General features: G+C 43.4%; 3 protein-coding genes across 3 annotated transcripts; 2 read left to right on the top strand and 1 right to left on the bottom strand.

Annotated features, from left to right (window-relative positions):
• The first annotated feature begins 35 nt into the window (after positions 1-35).
• Positions 36-2,908, top strand: LOC134416473 (gallinacin-9). The gene is made up of 2 exons (XM_063153160.1): positions 36-195; positions 2,775-2,908. The coding sequence occupies exons 1-2, from the start codon at positions 138-140 to the stop codon at positions 2,906-2,908; spliced, it is 192 nt and encodes a 63-aa protein (XP_063009230.1). The 5' UTR covers positions 36-137.
• Positions 2,909-4,783: 1,875 nt separating this feature from the next.
• LOC134416632 (gallinacin-8-like) lies at positions 4,784-12,649 on the bottom strand. The gene is given in 6 exon segments (XM_063153387.1): positions 4,784-5,283; positions 6,547-6,680; positions 7,159-7,249; positions 11,952-11,965; positions 11,968-12,034; positions 12,605-12,649. Coding segments are annotated over 6 exon segments (360 nt in total). The 3' UTR covers positions 4,784-5,274.
• A 642-nt stretch (positions 12,650-13,291) lies between these two features.
• LOC134416865 (gallinacin-7-like) lies at positions 13,292-14,965 on the top strand. Its single transcript, XM_063153543.1, has 4 exons — positions 13,292-13,328; positions 14,196-14,285; positions 14,372-14,495; positions 14,729-14,965. Exons 2-4 carry the CDS (start codon positions 14,228-14,230, stop codon positions 14,742-14,744), a joined length of 198 nt encoding a protein of 65 aa, XP_063009613.1. The 5' UTR covers positions 13,292-13,328; positions 14,196-14,227; the 3' UTR covers positions 14,745-14,965.
• The last annotated feature ends 322 nt before the right edge of the window (positions 14,966-15,287 follow it).

Raw genomic sequence — 15,287 nt, 5'->3', positions numbered from 1 at the left:
GCCACTCCTCCACCCCCCTATTCTGTCCCAGAGCCTTTATATGCAGAGGCACCACCTGTGCTCGGTCTCGGACAGCTTCTGTTCACACTGGTGTTGTCTCCATCCCTGCCAAAGCTGCCTAGCTGCCAGCTCCAGTCATGAGAATCCTCTTCTTCCTCGTTGCTGTTCTCTTCTTCCTCTTCCAGGCTGCTCCAGGTAAGGCTGAAAAGAGATGAGATGGAGGCTCAAAGGGCGAGGATGCAGAGAAGTTCATTAGATCCCAGTGCTCACAGTCAGATTACCTCTCTGCTCCTGGAATCCATCACTTTCCTGTTAGAATTCCCTTTCCCTGGTCATTGTCCTAATTTTCAAGCTTTAAATTCAAGGTTCTTGATAGTCATACCGATGGTTTCTAGTATGTGATGACAAAATGAGAAAAAAGGATGGTCCTGTATTGACCTTGGTGCCAGAAAATGTTTTGGAGCAACTCAAGTGGCTTCATGTGGCACATACAGAATACCCAGGGCACAGCCAGAGTTGCTCTATGAAAAGCTGATCCTGCTTGACCTCTATGACAAGGTGTCCCATCTAGTGGTTTAGATACCTAGCTGAATTTTGTTAAATCCTTGACACCATTTCCCACAGAGTTCTCTTGGAGAAATTGGCTGCTCCTGGCTTGGATGGGTGCACTGTTCACTGAGTTAAAAACTGTCAGGATGGCCTAGAGAGGTGTGGGGAATGGTGTTCAGTCCAACTGAGGCTGATACCAGTGGTGCTCCCCAGGGCTCAGTACTGGGGCTGGTCCTGTTTAATATCTTAATTAATGATCCAGATGAGGGGACTGAGGGAAACCTCAGCAAATTTGCAAATTACACAAAGTCAGGTGGGAGTGTTCATCAGCTGGAGGGCAGGAAGGCTCTGCAGAGGGGCCTGGACAGGCTGGACCCATGGGATGAGACAAATTGTGTGAGGGTCAAGAAGGCCAACTGCTGTTCACGTCAACCCCTGCAGCTCCAAGCCAGGGCAGAGTGGCTCAAAAACTGGAAAAGGCCCTGGGGGTGCTATGGCAGCAGCTGGACATGAGCCAGGTGTGCCCAGGTGGGCAAGAGGCCAAAGGCACCTGGGCTGTCCCAGCTCTGGGGTGGCAGCAGGGCCAGGGCAGTGCTGTCCCCTGTGCTGGCACTGCTGGGGCACCTCTAGTGCTGGGGAGCTCTGGGACAAGAGGGACACTGAGGGGACGGAGCATCTCCAGGGAAGGGAATGGAGCTGAGGAAGGGGCTGGAGCACCAGGAGGGGCTGAGGGAGCTGGGAAAGGGGCTCAGCCTGGAGAAAAGGAGGCTCAGGGGGGACCTTGTGGCTCTGCACAACTCCCTGACAGGAGGGGACAGCCAGGGGGGTCTGCTCTGCTCCCAGGGAACAGGGACAGGACAAGATAAAATGATGTCAAGTTGTACCTGGGGAGGTTTAGATTGGATATTAGGAAATATTTGTTAACCAGAAGTTCTCCAACCCTGGCAAAGCTGTCCAGGACAGTGGATTCCCCATCCCTGCAGGGATTTAAAAGGCATATGGATGTAGCACTTGGGGACATGGGTCAGTGGGGGCCTTGGCTTTGCTGGAGATGGTTGGACTCACTGGTCATGGAGGATCCAAGGACCCTTTTCCAACCTGAACAATTCCCTGAGGATTTTATCGAGGCAATCGTTAGAATAATACTAAAGATGTAACCCAGCAACATGAGAGATTTCTGTTCTCATATTCTGACCCACATGTCCTTGACTGTGTACTCTAGATTAAGAAACCTCATCTGGTTTTGGGAAAAATCTTATCTTGACTGTTGTCTCTTGCCTGAATTTCATATTGGCCGCATGCATCAAGTGGTTTTGGAGCCCCTGTATCATTCCAGGCTATTTGGGTGTCTTTGAATCAGCTCAAGTTGTCTCAGTTTGATTTGCAGTAGTCTCAAATTTGCCCCATCTTTCTTAGACCATCAAGAAAGAAAAAAATGTAGAACCATTGAGACAAAATCTCTACTACATGTTTTGGGATGGCCTTCATGGGCTTTTCCTACTTCATGCACCACAAAGTGTATTATTTATATCAAAACACCTTGTGACCCCTGAGATGGCTGCAGGAATGGCACAATTCCAGTAGAATCTTTGGGGAAGGGCCACCAGTTATTTTCTATCTCTTCATAAAGATTATATTAACCACTATAAAAGTGTATATATTATTATATTAATAATTAAATATAATATATAATAGAAAAATAGAAAAATATATAATATATAAAAAGAATATAAAATATATTCAATATATAAATATATAATATATAAATATAATTATAAATATATAAATATATAAAATATATAAGTATATTTAACAATGTAATTATTATATTAATAATTATTTACAATATATAATATATAATATATAATATGTAATATATTTTATATTAATAGATTATATAAAACACTATAATCTTCATAAGATTATATAAAACACTACAGAGCTTTTTAACTTAAGGGAAAACAAGGTAAAATCAGCTGAGTGACATCAAAAACATGTAATCCTTGAACAATATGTGATTAAGAGCAAGGACTCAAGAACCACTGGGACAAAGTGGTTGAAATGTTAGAGCCCTGATTTAGAATAAAGCTGTGATGCCTTCCAAATTAGGGATGGAATCCAATTTGATGACAAAAGCTTAACACAGTGCCAGGTAAATGTCATGCCTCAAGTCCCCAGCCCTCTGCCAGGACAATCAAACATGAATTTTCCCTATTTTTCTGCAGCCTACAGCCAGGAAGCCGCTGACACTCTGGCCTGCAGGCAGAGCCGGGGCTCCTGCTCCTTCGTGCCCTGCTCTGCTCCTCTGGTTGACATCGGGACCTGCCGCGGTGGGAAGCTAAAATGCTGCAAATGGTAAGAGAAATTCCTCCAGGGAAGGGCTGATGCAACAAAAGCAAGAAGAATCACTGTGCTTTTCCCCTTTTCAGCATCAAAGCCCCTTCTCCAGCCCCCTACAAAATCCGAAAAGTACCTGCTGATTGCTGGGGTTGATGTGTGGTGAAAACAAAACAGAGTTTTTGTGGTGTTGGAATATTCCAGAGAAAAAGAGAAATTGTTTGCAAGAGTGAAAGGACAAGGGGCAATGGTTTCAATCTGGCAGAGAACAGATCTGGATTAGATGTTAGGAAGAAATTTGTCCCTGTGAGGGTGGTGAGGCTCTGGCACAGGGTGCTCAGAGAAGCTGTGGCTGCCCCATCCCTGGAAATGTTCAAGGCCATGTTGGATGGGGCTTGGAGCAACCTGGGATAGTGGAAGGTGTCCCTGGTATTCTGGGACAGTGGAAGGTGTCCCTGGTATTCTGGGGCATCAGCAGCCACAAGTGAGCAGCTGTGGGGTGTGCTGAGAGGTGACTCCATTCTCTACTTTATCTGGTTGTCTTACGGCCAGAAACACAGGTCCAGCTCAGTCTCCAGCTGTCTTTACCCTCATGGGGTCCCCATGTCTCCAGCAGTCTGAGGTATCAAGGTATAATTTATTTGTTTGGTGGATGACCTAAGCATCTGAATTTTCTCTGCAGGACCCCCAGCTCCTAAATCTGACACCTCACTGACACCACTCAGACAAGAGCTCTGGACATCTGGGACATCTCCCATCTCTGGACATCGATGGATCCTCTCCTCAGAGCCCTGAGGAGCCTTTCCCATGGGGGTGGAGGCCCTCAGGAGCACAACGACATCTGAGGAGGAGTTCTTGTCCAATAAAGATATTTGCAGTTTCAATTCTAATAAAAACAAGTTCTTGTGAAACCATGTTGCTGATACTTACTCATGTATGTCAGGGTGGATTTTGTTGGTTTTGTTGTCTGTAAAAATCAGCCTATAAATGAATTTTATTTAACTACCTTAAGTTCATGTGTCATCAAGTCCTGTTAAATCACCCTGTGTTGCAATGATTTATGTGGCAACAATTATATTAATAATTGGAAAAGCATTAGAGCCCATTCCAGCTGCCATTCCAGCCCAGAACTGGGATTCAGGAGGCAGGATCAGTCCTCTACTCCTGTCCAGGGCTGCATCTGCCAGCCCAACCTGAAATATTTGGAATTTCGGGGTGGCAGAAGGGCTTGAAGCTGCGTGACCACATTCACAAAATTCTGTTCCTGCTGTCTCTATTTAGCGTAGACAAGCATCATGTCCATGGAATTTAATTTCTCTGTACCTCAAACAGTGGGCTGTGTGTCCATCAGCCTGGATTCTCATCACCAGGACTCATCCCCTCCTTCCCTTCCCCATCCCCAACACCCCCAGTGCAAAGGCCACAAGGATTTGGGACAGGGGGTGACTCAAGGTGTCCTTGCCAGGAGCTCCTGGAGGGATTCAGGGCTTCCATGGGTGCTCAGCCTGATCAGTTTGTGCCAGCTCTGCAGTGGCCTCATCACTCTGGGTTTGGAGAGTCACAGAATCATGGAATGGTTTGGGTGGGGAAGGACTTTAAAGATATCCAGTTCCACTTCAGCCACGGGCAGGGACACCTTCCACTGTCCCAGGTTGTTCCAAGTCCTGCCCAACCTGGCCTTGAAGTTATTCTTGGTCAAATTAATAATGATTAGGACAAGGACATATTCCTGTCACATGGGTTTGGTTTCCTCCCCTTTTCTTGGAAAAGTTTACCACAAGGCACATCTCACACTGATTCCAGGTGAGACCCTCCAACAAAAGCTCACAGCAAGAGAATTCCTCACAGGAATAAGGAGATTGTTCCTTCTCACAGGGATAAGGATCAAACACAGATCTTCCAGGGCAAGTCTATTAAAATTTATTGAGATGTATAGACTGTGAAATATAAACACCTTAGCTGAGCATTCTGGCATTACTCACATTATTGCTGACTCCAAAAGGAAAATAAAATAATAATAATAAAAAATTTAAAATAATAACTGTTCTGAGGGCCAAAGGAAGAACTTTGCATCATCTCACAGGCACAGACTCCTGCATGCTGGTGACCTCTATGGGACAGATGTTGGTTGGCACAATGAAATTTCAGCAACAAAACATTTTTTAAATGAAAAATATTGATTTTTTATAGGAATTGTTTTGGAGTTTCTTTGGGTCATTAAGGCTGCATGTGGAGGGGTTTGTTCTCTTTCTGTTGTTCACATTGTGCCATGTGCCTGCATGTGTCAAATGAATATTTTCTGCTCAGAATTCCAGATTTTCCAGTGAGATGATACATCCCTTAAGTTGCCAGAAGCTTTGGTTAGCCCACCTCTGATATCAGTGGTCGCTAATCATACTGCAAAAAAAAAAAAAAAAGTAAGAAACTTTCAGATTTTGTGCTTACAACCAGGAAAGAAATTAAATAAAATGCACAGAAGGGACTGAATAAACACCAAGGGCTGATATTCCTGAATCTAACTCTTCAGGATATTCACAGTCCTGCTGCTGCTGAATTTTAATCATGAATTGCTTTTCTATTTTAATTAATGATGAATTGACCACAATCTTTGCCTGAAGCTTCCTCTTCCTCTTCCTCTTGGAATTTTTAGCATGGAAAAGTGTTTCTTCTGCTAAAGTTTTGTTTTTAACATCTCTTGCTACTAATATTGAACAAAGTTTAAGTAAGGGCCTCCAAAAATAAAATAGTCTGCAGCATTTTACAAAGAATGAAAGAAACAGAAAATTAAATGTTAGAATCAGTGGACTCAGAGTGTAAATATTCAGGGATATTTGTTGCTGCAGTTTCACATTATAAACATGAATAAATATATGGGGTAAACTTCAGGATTCCAGTAAGGAATTTGAGGGAAAAAAGAATAAATTAATCACAGAATTAAAGAATAATTTTGATTTGAAGGGACCTAAAAGATCATCTGGTTTCAACTCCAAGCCATGGGCAGAGACACCTTTCACTAGACCAGATATTTTGATTTTGTCTAGAAGAGGAAGTTTATGGAACTGGAGGAAAAAAATCTCGGAGAACAACATGACTTTCAGGCTGTTATTCTGAATATGGGACCAGGCAGCCTTTGCAAGGTGGAAGATGCAGGTTTTCTATGAATCTGACCCAAAAATCCCAGGTTTCAGGACAGCAAGCACATCGAGAGATGTGTCCTTTGAAGCCAGTACTACTCATCATGAGCAACTTGAACCAGCCAATGGGAACAGCAGCAAAAAGAATTAATTTCTGGCTAATTAATTCTCTCTGCCAAAGAAGTTTCACTGTGATCTTCCCCATGAGGCACTTGAGCTGCACCATTAATGCTACAGAGGGAAGCAGTGAGGAAATCCTCAGGAAATCTGAGTGTGCAGAGTCTCTGCTTGTGCTGGAGGAATTTTCCATCTAAAGGCCAGAGCAGATGTCCAAAAATGAGTAATAAATTAGTAATAAACCCCAAGAAATCCCAGGAAATGTTCAAGGACAGGATGGTCATGGCTTGAAGCAACCGGATCTTGTTGAAGGTGTCCATGACCATGGGGGTGGAACAAATGACCTTGGCAGGCCCTGTCCAACCCAAGCCCTTCTGTGGGTGTGTGATCCATCACATGCTGGACTCACCACGGTCCTGCAGCAGGGAATTCCCTGCTGGCAGCTTCCAAAGGGTCTCGTGTGGGGCAAGGGGCAGCGGGGGCTGGAACAGACACCCCCAGCCTGTCTGCACTGCCCCTCGGTGCTGGGGGCACGCAGGAAACCTGGGCACGATGGAAAATAAACAATGCAGAGTCGTGATTTCCTTCCCAAAGACCAAGAGCAATCCAGGTTATAGCATGGAAGCAGTCTTGAAGTTTCCCTGCAGGCTGGCCACTTCCATACCGTTAAATTCCCTTATTTTCCAAACTGGGAGGGTTCAATGCATCCAATGGACTCATTTGGCATCTGGTCACTGCTAAAAATGTGCCAAACACCCTGGCAGCACTTTAGGCAAAAGGGACTAAACCTATTTCTATTTCTATTTCTATTTCTATTTCTATTTCTATTTCTATTTCTATTTCTATTTCTATTTCTATTTCTATTTCTATTTCTATTTCTATTTCTATTTCTATTTCTATTTCTATTTCTATTTCTATTTCTATTTCTATTTCTATTTTTTCTGGTTTTATTTTTATTCCTATTTTTTTTCATTCTCACAATTTTTCCTCTGCATTACCTTAAAGTTTATTTAACTCTTACCTGAAGTGCCCTGGAGCATTAAGAGGAGAACAGCAAAGAAAAAAGAAAAGATCTTCATGTCCAAATTCAGTGCCACCAAATACAACAGATGCTAAGAAAGAAACAGAAAGAAGTAATGAATTTAACCTGCATTTGTCATCACCCACCACAAACAGCATTAATGACAAATTAGCTTCAATTTTTTATTGGCATTTATGTAATAGAGTAAAAGTTCTAGAATGAATCTATTGAAATAGCAGTTATTAAGGAAAAGTAAATTTGAAAGCATCCTGTATAAGATTGATAAAATGTATTTATGACTATAATTTTTTTATTAATTTTTTTATTTGAGCTATTTTGCTGAATCTGGCTGGGATGGAGTTAACTTTAATCATGGCAGCCCATACCATGCAGTGCTTCATGTTCAAAGCAAGTTACTTCATGACTAAAATATCCATTTTATTTAATTAATAAATTAAGCCTTTCCTATTTATTTGAATATAAACACTCAAAAGCTTTAATTACTCAAATAATGGTAATTTTTAGATGACAAGCCAATCATTACTCCTTGAAATATCTTTACAGAAAATCTAAACAGCCATCTATCCATCCTGGAGGCCCTGGGTTGTCTCTCCACCATCATTTCTCACTGAAGATTCCAGCTACCTTTGGAAAATAATACCAACTAATTTAATAATAAAGAATCACCATCATTGAATATAACAATCAACCAAATGCATTACTGAAACACCAAGCACTGACCATTTCAGATTTTCATGGGGATTTAATTAAGCTGCAATATTCTACATCTTGTATGATTAATTTCTTTTTAGGGAAGCAACAAATTTTATCAAAAATTAGGTGTTTTTCTCCTCTTTGGTTGAAATTGGTGCGAAAACTGCACCTTTAGCTCGTCCAAGAGGACCTGAGGAGAGAGGGGCCAGTGGGTCCTACCTGGTTCCACTGTAGGGGATCTTCACAGAGTGATGTCTCACCCCAGAACAGCTGTTTTTATACATTCTGTGGGTGACAGAGCTGCCACAGACTAGCTGGCCAAGGACATGGACTTGCCACAGCAATTCCCAGCAGCTGAAATGTCACTTCCCAGCAGCTGGTGGGGGACAGTGACCTCTTGTGAGCTCCCTCCCCTTTCCCTGGGACATGAGTTGGCCCTCCCCAAAAACACCTCACACCGCCCCAGTGTGTGCCAAACACATCAATCCCTTGTGGGCAGTGGGAAACTGTCAGACAATCTCCTTTTCTGACCCAGAAAAGGGGCAACTGAGAGGCTTTTAAAAAACTTATATTCAATTTTCAGTCTCATGTGAAGGGTGAGACAATACAGATGTTGTTATTCATGACATCACAATCAGAAACCATCAATTTCCTAATTACAATACACTATAAGTGTTTCTTGGCCTATCAGCTTTTTGCCACACCATGCTGTAGATGCCTTAAAGCCAATCATCTAAAATTACCCCTTGTGGGTCCTACTACAATGCACCTTTCATAGTTCTATTTCTCCAAAGTATCTAGTCTTATTTGCAAGGCCATCGTTTGAAATTTTTTTCTAGCTCCACTTCTCTCTCAACAATATCTGTCCCATTCCATTGCATTTCTAAGTCAGCATTTCTTATTTCAAAGTTTGCATATGGATGCATATTGTGTAGGCCTTCTGTGAGGCCCTAAGAACTCTCTACAGATCCATTTCCCACAGAAAATGATGGCCTGGGACACACAGGTTGGGATCCAAGGGGGACCTCACCCTGCAGGGCTCTGTCTGGAGCCTGGAAATGCATCCACAGCCCCAGAACAGCTGAATTGGGGAAGCTCAGATTTTGCAATGACTCTCCTGTATGAAATACAGGTGAAAGCCCTCTGTGTTCATAGAATCCCAGAATGGTTTGGGTTGGAAGGGACCTTAAAACTCATCCAGTTCCACCCTCTGCCATGGGCAGGGACACCTTCCATTATCCCAGGTTGCTCCAAGGCCTGTCCAGCCTGGCCTTGGACACTTCCAGGGATCCAGGGGCAGCCACAGCTTCTCTGGGCACCCTGTGCCAAGGCCTCACCGTCCTCATTGGGGAGGATTCCAGTATCCCATCTGACCCTGTCCTCTGGCAGCGGGAAGCCATTCCCTGTGTTCTGTCCCTCCAGGCCCTTGTCCCAAGTCCCTCTCCAGCTCTGCTGGAGGCCCTTTGGGCCCTGGAAGGGTCTCTAAGGTCTTCCTGGAGCCTTCTCCAGATGAACAACCCCAGCTCTCCCAGCCTGGATCCAGAGCAGAGGGGCTCCAGCCCTTGGAGCATCTCCTTGGTCTCCTCTGGACTCTCAACAGGAGCTCCATGTCCTTATGTTGGGGACCCCAGGCAGGACATCACAGGAGCAAATTGCCCTCCCTTGATCTGTTGGTCCCTCTTTCATTCTCATGGATTTGCCACATTTGTGTTCTGATTGTCCCACAGGAAATGTTTATGTTTGGATAATTGATTCCAGGGAAGCATGTCACAGTCATGTTTTCTGGAGAAATCCCTCTGCCCAGGATTCTTCTCCTGGGAAGATGAGAAGTCTCAGAGAAAAAGGAAAACAATAATTATCTGATTTGCTTCTCCTGTGTTTTGCTGTTTTGGAATGGTTGTTTCATTGGATTCATGTGAATTGTTCTGACTTATTTGCTAATCAAGGTCAAGCTGTGTTGAAGCTCTGGAAAGAGTCACGAGTTTTCATTATTATCTTTTTAGCCTTCTCTAAGTATCCTTTCTGTATTATTTAGTATAGTTTAGTATAGTATTCTTTAATATAATATAGTATCATAAAATAATAAATTAACCTTCTAAGAACGTGGAATCAGATTAATCATTCCCTCCTTCCTCTGGGAACCCCACAAATACAATAGAAGTGCCCATCTCCACACAGCCTTTCTGATTCCAGGTGGCCAAAGGAAACAACTTTCACAAAAATATTTTTGTCAAAGATGTGCCCTCAGAAGATCTGGACTACAGAAACTGGGGCAGCACTGGTTTAACCTGAACCCTGAAGGCACCTGTGAGCCCAGATGTTGTGTTTTCATTGTCATATCACTGAGAAACCAGGAAAAAGCCCCCAACATTTGTATACTTCAAAGATGATTTGCCAACTCGGGTCTCTCCCAGAAGATGGCAATGAAGAGCTAAAGCTGAAATTCCCCTCCAGCAACCTTCTTCAGTGAAGAGTACAAAAATTATTCTGACAGCGGGGGTTTATGGATTTTTTTTTCTCCTTAATTATACTGATGTCTTTTGATTCCCAGTGCTGATATGTGAGTGAATGATGTTTTCTGACAGGCCAGACTCAAAGCCCTCCCTGCTCTGCAGTCTGCTGTGGAGCCCTGCGATGGACAAGAAACCACTCACTGCTCTCAAAATCAAATTGACAGGACTTGAAGAAATGGAATGAAGCTGAGTTGGGGGAGGTTTAGGTTGGATATCAGAAAAAGTTCTTCGCCCAGAGGGTGGCTGGTCACTGAACAGGCTCCCCAGAAAAAGATAGCTATCTAAAATCCCATTCCTGTATAATTTAATTGGAAGAATGTGTATGTTTGCTTTACAGTGTGGAAGACCATTTGTTTCTGTTATTTGGATTTTGATTTTGTTTTTTAAACAACTCAAAACTTTTGGTTTTTTTTAAATAATTCAAGTGATGAAATGTAAAGAAGGAGAAATGGACACTGTGAATACTAAATGTATAAATGAGTTTTTAGAGACATAGAGCTCTGAGATTTTTGGGTAGCCTTCTGAAAAGGAGGTTAAATTAGGATAAAATTATTCTTTCTTCCTATTTTTCCACTTTGTGCATGTACCACCTGCCCAAAGTGGAACAAAACAGAGCCAAGCTCAAATATCAGGGTTTGGATAAGATCTTTAACTAATTAATTTTATTTGTTCTTATGATTGATGGAAAACTTCCTTTAAATATCTTAATTACTATAATTTAACTCTTAATTGCAATATACTGTTATTTAAGCATTGTTTTGGCCACTCATGATTACAAAAGTGATACATTTCACCTTTTTCCTGGCAGTTAAACACATGCAATTAAAGAACGATTATTGCAAATCAATTAATGTTGCAACCTGAAAGCATTTTGATGGCTAAATGTCTTACTCAGTTCCCTTTTTCTGGGATACTGCAAAGGACATTGTGTGGAGCCCCCAAAATTATGTTTTCCAAGCATAAATGTATATTTGTATGCCTGTGCATATAATCTTTAAATACTCCAAGAGAAACAAAGGCCAAATATACTCAACTGCTTTATATTTTATTTTTGCTGAAGAACATGCAAATAGAGAAGAATAATCTGGATATTCTAACTTATGATTTACTCAGGAATAGTCAGGATATTAATTTTGGTAATTGTTTATTTAAACATAGACAAATTTTGTAATGATATTTCTTACTCTACTGTTTCTCTACAGCCCTCCTAGCAAATTCACACTAACCTAGATATATTTATACATAAAATATTGTTAAAATTAGTATGTCATTTTAACAATAGGAGTCCTCCAAATCCCAGCTGATTTTTTATCACTCAGCACACCACAGACTTTGTTCCCTGTAAACATTCTGGTCCCAGTTACTTTGCCCACACTTAGACCGGTGTTGTCTGAGATGTCCCTGTGTCCCATCCCTCCTCCCTGGCTTGCTCTCCTCTCTCCCGACCCTTTTCCATGAATCCCAGGAGGAGATCTCAGCCAGCCCAGAGCACCCTAAATCACTCTAGGAGCTGCTGTGAAGGGCACTGGGTTAACCCCTGTGTGTCCGCATGTCACCTCGGCTTACCTGTGACAATGGGATGTCCCCAGACACGTGAAGCAACGAGGATCCTTCACCTTCTCTCTGCCATCCTCTTCCTCCAGCGTCCTCTGTGCAAATGACAGCAAGGATTACAGACCTTTGGTATGATTGCCCAACATTTGTCCTCACAGCACCTCTACACCTGGCAAAAAATGGCACAAAACCCATGTGGGAACAGCGCTGCTGTCCATGCACTGACCTTGGACAGCCCTGTGGAAAACTGCCCAGGTCTGACTTGGCCAAACCCTGCCTGGAAATCCCATCTGCTGCTGGGGATTTTGAGCAGTGATGTGGAGTGAGCTGCCCCTGCTCCCTTTGGGAATTGCACCTCTCCCACAGAAAAGACCCCTCAGCCCAGGGAAGGCACAAGCAAATAGGGTTTGCCAGCTGCTTCCAAAACCGTGGAAATATGAGGATAAAAGTGCTGCTTGGGATCCAGAGAGCAGAAATTGAGCTTTGCATCTCTAAAGCATCAGTAATATTCATCTGTGCTTCCCTGACTGCATTGTAAAACTGTGATTTATCCCATGGGGGACTTGGCCTATCCGGGAACAAACCCTACATTTTCCTAACCTGAAGGTGAACATCTGAGCTGCCTTTTCCTTCAGGACACTCAAGCAGCTGTAAAGCAGATATACCTTGAGGAAGATATTCTTAGCACTGAGATTTCTTAAAATCCACATAGATTCCCACAGGACACCCTTGTCCTCTTCCTCATGTAATTTTGAGATCCCTCCTAGGCATCAAGGTTTCTGGTTGTCCTGGCCACTTGGTGCAGAAGATCTGTAAAGCACCACAGCTGTCACCAGGAGAAGCTGGTGACATTACCAGTGATTATTTTCCAAGGAAGGAGAGGAAATTTTTCCAAGTGAGGGCTGTGAGACCCTGGCACAGGTTGCCCAGAGAAGCTGTGGCTGCCCCATCCCTGATGGTGTTCAAGTCCAGGATGGAAAGGGCTCTGAGCAACCTGGGATAATGGGAGGTGTCCCTGCCCATGGTAGGGGGTGGAACTGGATGATTTTGAAGGTTCCTTCCAGCCCAAACCATTCTGGGATTCAGGTGAGGAGCCCTCAGGATCAGGAGCACTCAGTATGTCCCAAGTATTTTACATCACCCTGTGGTCTAACGTGCCTTACACAAACTGGGATGGGTTGCACAAAGATCAGGGGCTCTGTGGTGAAAGCAGTTTCAAACTGGACCTTCCTTTCTCATTGGAAGAAACAAAATACAGGCTGGAAAAGGCTTTTTTTTTCATTGGCCAGTGACTGCATTGGCTCATCCCCAACTCTTTATAGCCGTGTTTGGGTCTTGGTGTATCTACAGGAGAACAGAAGCTGCAGCAGTCCTCCACCTTCTCCTCAGGTAATTCTGCCTGGTTCTGGAGAGCCACTCTCTCACCTCTCCATTTTTATTAACCTTTCCTTTCATCAGTCTCAGGTTTCTGCTTTGATTAACCCCTTCCCTCTCTTTGGCCCAGCAAGTGCCTCCTGTGTATACAAAGAACCATGAATTGGTTGCTTGCAGGGGTTCCAGGAGGGCACTGGATTTGCTGCTCTCTAAGAGGAACAGAGACCTGGGAACCTTCCCTTGAGACATCAGAGACAGAAATGTCTGTTTTACTCCAGAAGCAGACACCCAGCCAGCACAGCAGATGAGCTTTGCATTTTGAGCCACATGTCTTGCCTGAATGCAGTAACATTTTGAGTTGCTACCTTAATTAATATTGAAAAGATAGAGATGTCTGTTTTTAGACTTTCCTAAGGATTAAGACTAGCTCATTCTCTGAATCCTTTTGTACTTCAAGGGGGATAATTTGTGGGCCTATGCTGGTACAAGAGTAGCTTGCCTGGTGCTGAAGAGATCTGTGATATCTTTTTTTCACTGCAGTAATACCAAAATTAAAAGAAGGAAAAAAAGAAAAAAAAAAAAAAAAGGAAAACCAGCACCAAAACAGCATAGAAACCCAGAATAACTAGGTTTTGTGATAATCCAGGAGCTTCTAGTCTGAATCTGTGCTTAAAGTAGTACTAATTAGGTCAGGTTTTTTAGAGATGCATTCCTTGAAATTACTAATACCTCCAAGGATGAGGTTTTCACTCTGTTCTTTGTCCAAATCCACTGGACAAAAATTTTGGCTTTGGTGTTTCCAGGCACATTTTTTAATCATCATCTCCTGGTCAGGAGGGAATCCTCTGTCCAGTGTTGTTCAACCTTGTGCTCTCTGCTCAGTGCAGGTAAAGAATCCACATCCAGCTGTGGCCATGAGGATCCTTCACGTGCTCCTGGCTGTCCTCTTCCTGATGCTCCAAGGGGCTGCAGGTAAGGAGAGAGGGGAGTAAAGAAGAAGACTGTATTTTCTTTTGATTACTTTCATGGTAAATGACTCTTCTCTTTGTGCTGTGCAGGACAAGTGTTTCCTAGGCTAGACAATTCTTGTTTGATCCAAAACGGACGCTGCTTCCCAGGGATTTGTCGTCGCCCTTATTACTGGATTGGAACGTGCAGCAATGGATATTCTTGCTGCAGAATGTGAGTAGAAATGCAGGAATCTCTATGGGAATGGCTCATATCCTCATTGTTTTTTCTCCAGAGCAACATGGCACAGCTCCTTCCACCTGTCTCACTTCTCTGGTGCCAAACCTCCTGGCATGGAGGGGGAATTCACATCCCATGGCAGCCTCTGCTCTGATGTCATGAGACGAGGAGAACATCACTGCAGAAAACCTACAGGTGGGTAGAGAGACTCTCTCTTCTTCATACAGGGGGTGGAGTAGCTGAAGAGTCCCTGGATTCACCTTGGAAATCCTTCCTGCTTCTACTGGAATGTTCCTGGGAGTCACCCTGATCCCATCGCTCCTGGTGGCACCAGCTCCTGCTCCAATGAAAAGCTGTCACAATACTCCCTTGCAGTGAAGCAAACACCACAAACATGAAGCAGGCAACACTGTGGAAACTATTTCTTTCCTTTCCTTTAATAAAATCAGTTATGGTGGCATTCATGTGGTTGAGCCTCTGGTGATTCTTTGTAGGGAAAGAGGGAAACATTTTCCCTGTGAGGGTGGTGAGGTCCTGGCACTGGTTTCTCAGAGAAGCTGTGCCTGTTCCATTCCTAAAAGTGTCCAAGGCCAGGCTGGACAGGGCTTGGAGCAACCTGGGATAGTGAAAGGTATCCTTGCTCTTGGGTTGAGATGATTTTTAAGGTCCCTTCCAACCCAAACCACTCTGCAATTAAACAAATAAGGAGCCCTCAGTACCAAAAGGAGCAGTCATTGCTGTTGCAAAGTGATCCTTCCTTTCTCATTGCAAGAAACAAAATACAGC

This window comes from Melospiza melodia, chromosome 3, assembly GCF_035770615.1.
Source record: "Melospiza melodia melodia isolate bMelMel2 chromosome 3, bMelMel2.pri, whole genome shotgun sequence".
NCBI lineage: Eukaryota > Metazoa > Chordata > Aves > Passeriformes > Passerellidae > Melospiza > Melospiza melodia.
Note: the sequence above shows the minus strand (reverse complement) of the source record. Positions and strands in the feature narration are given on the sequence as shown.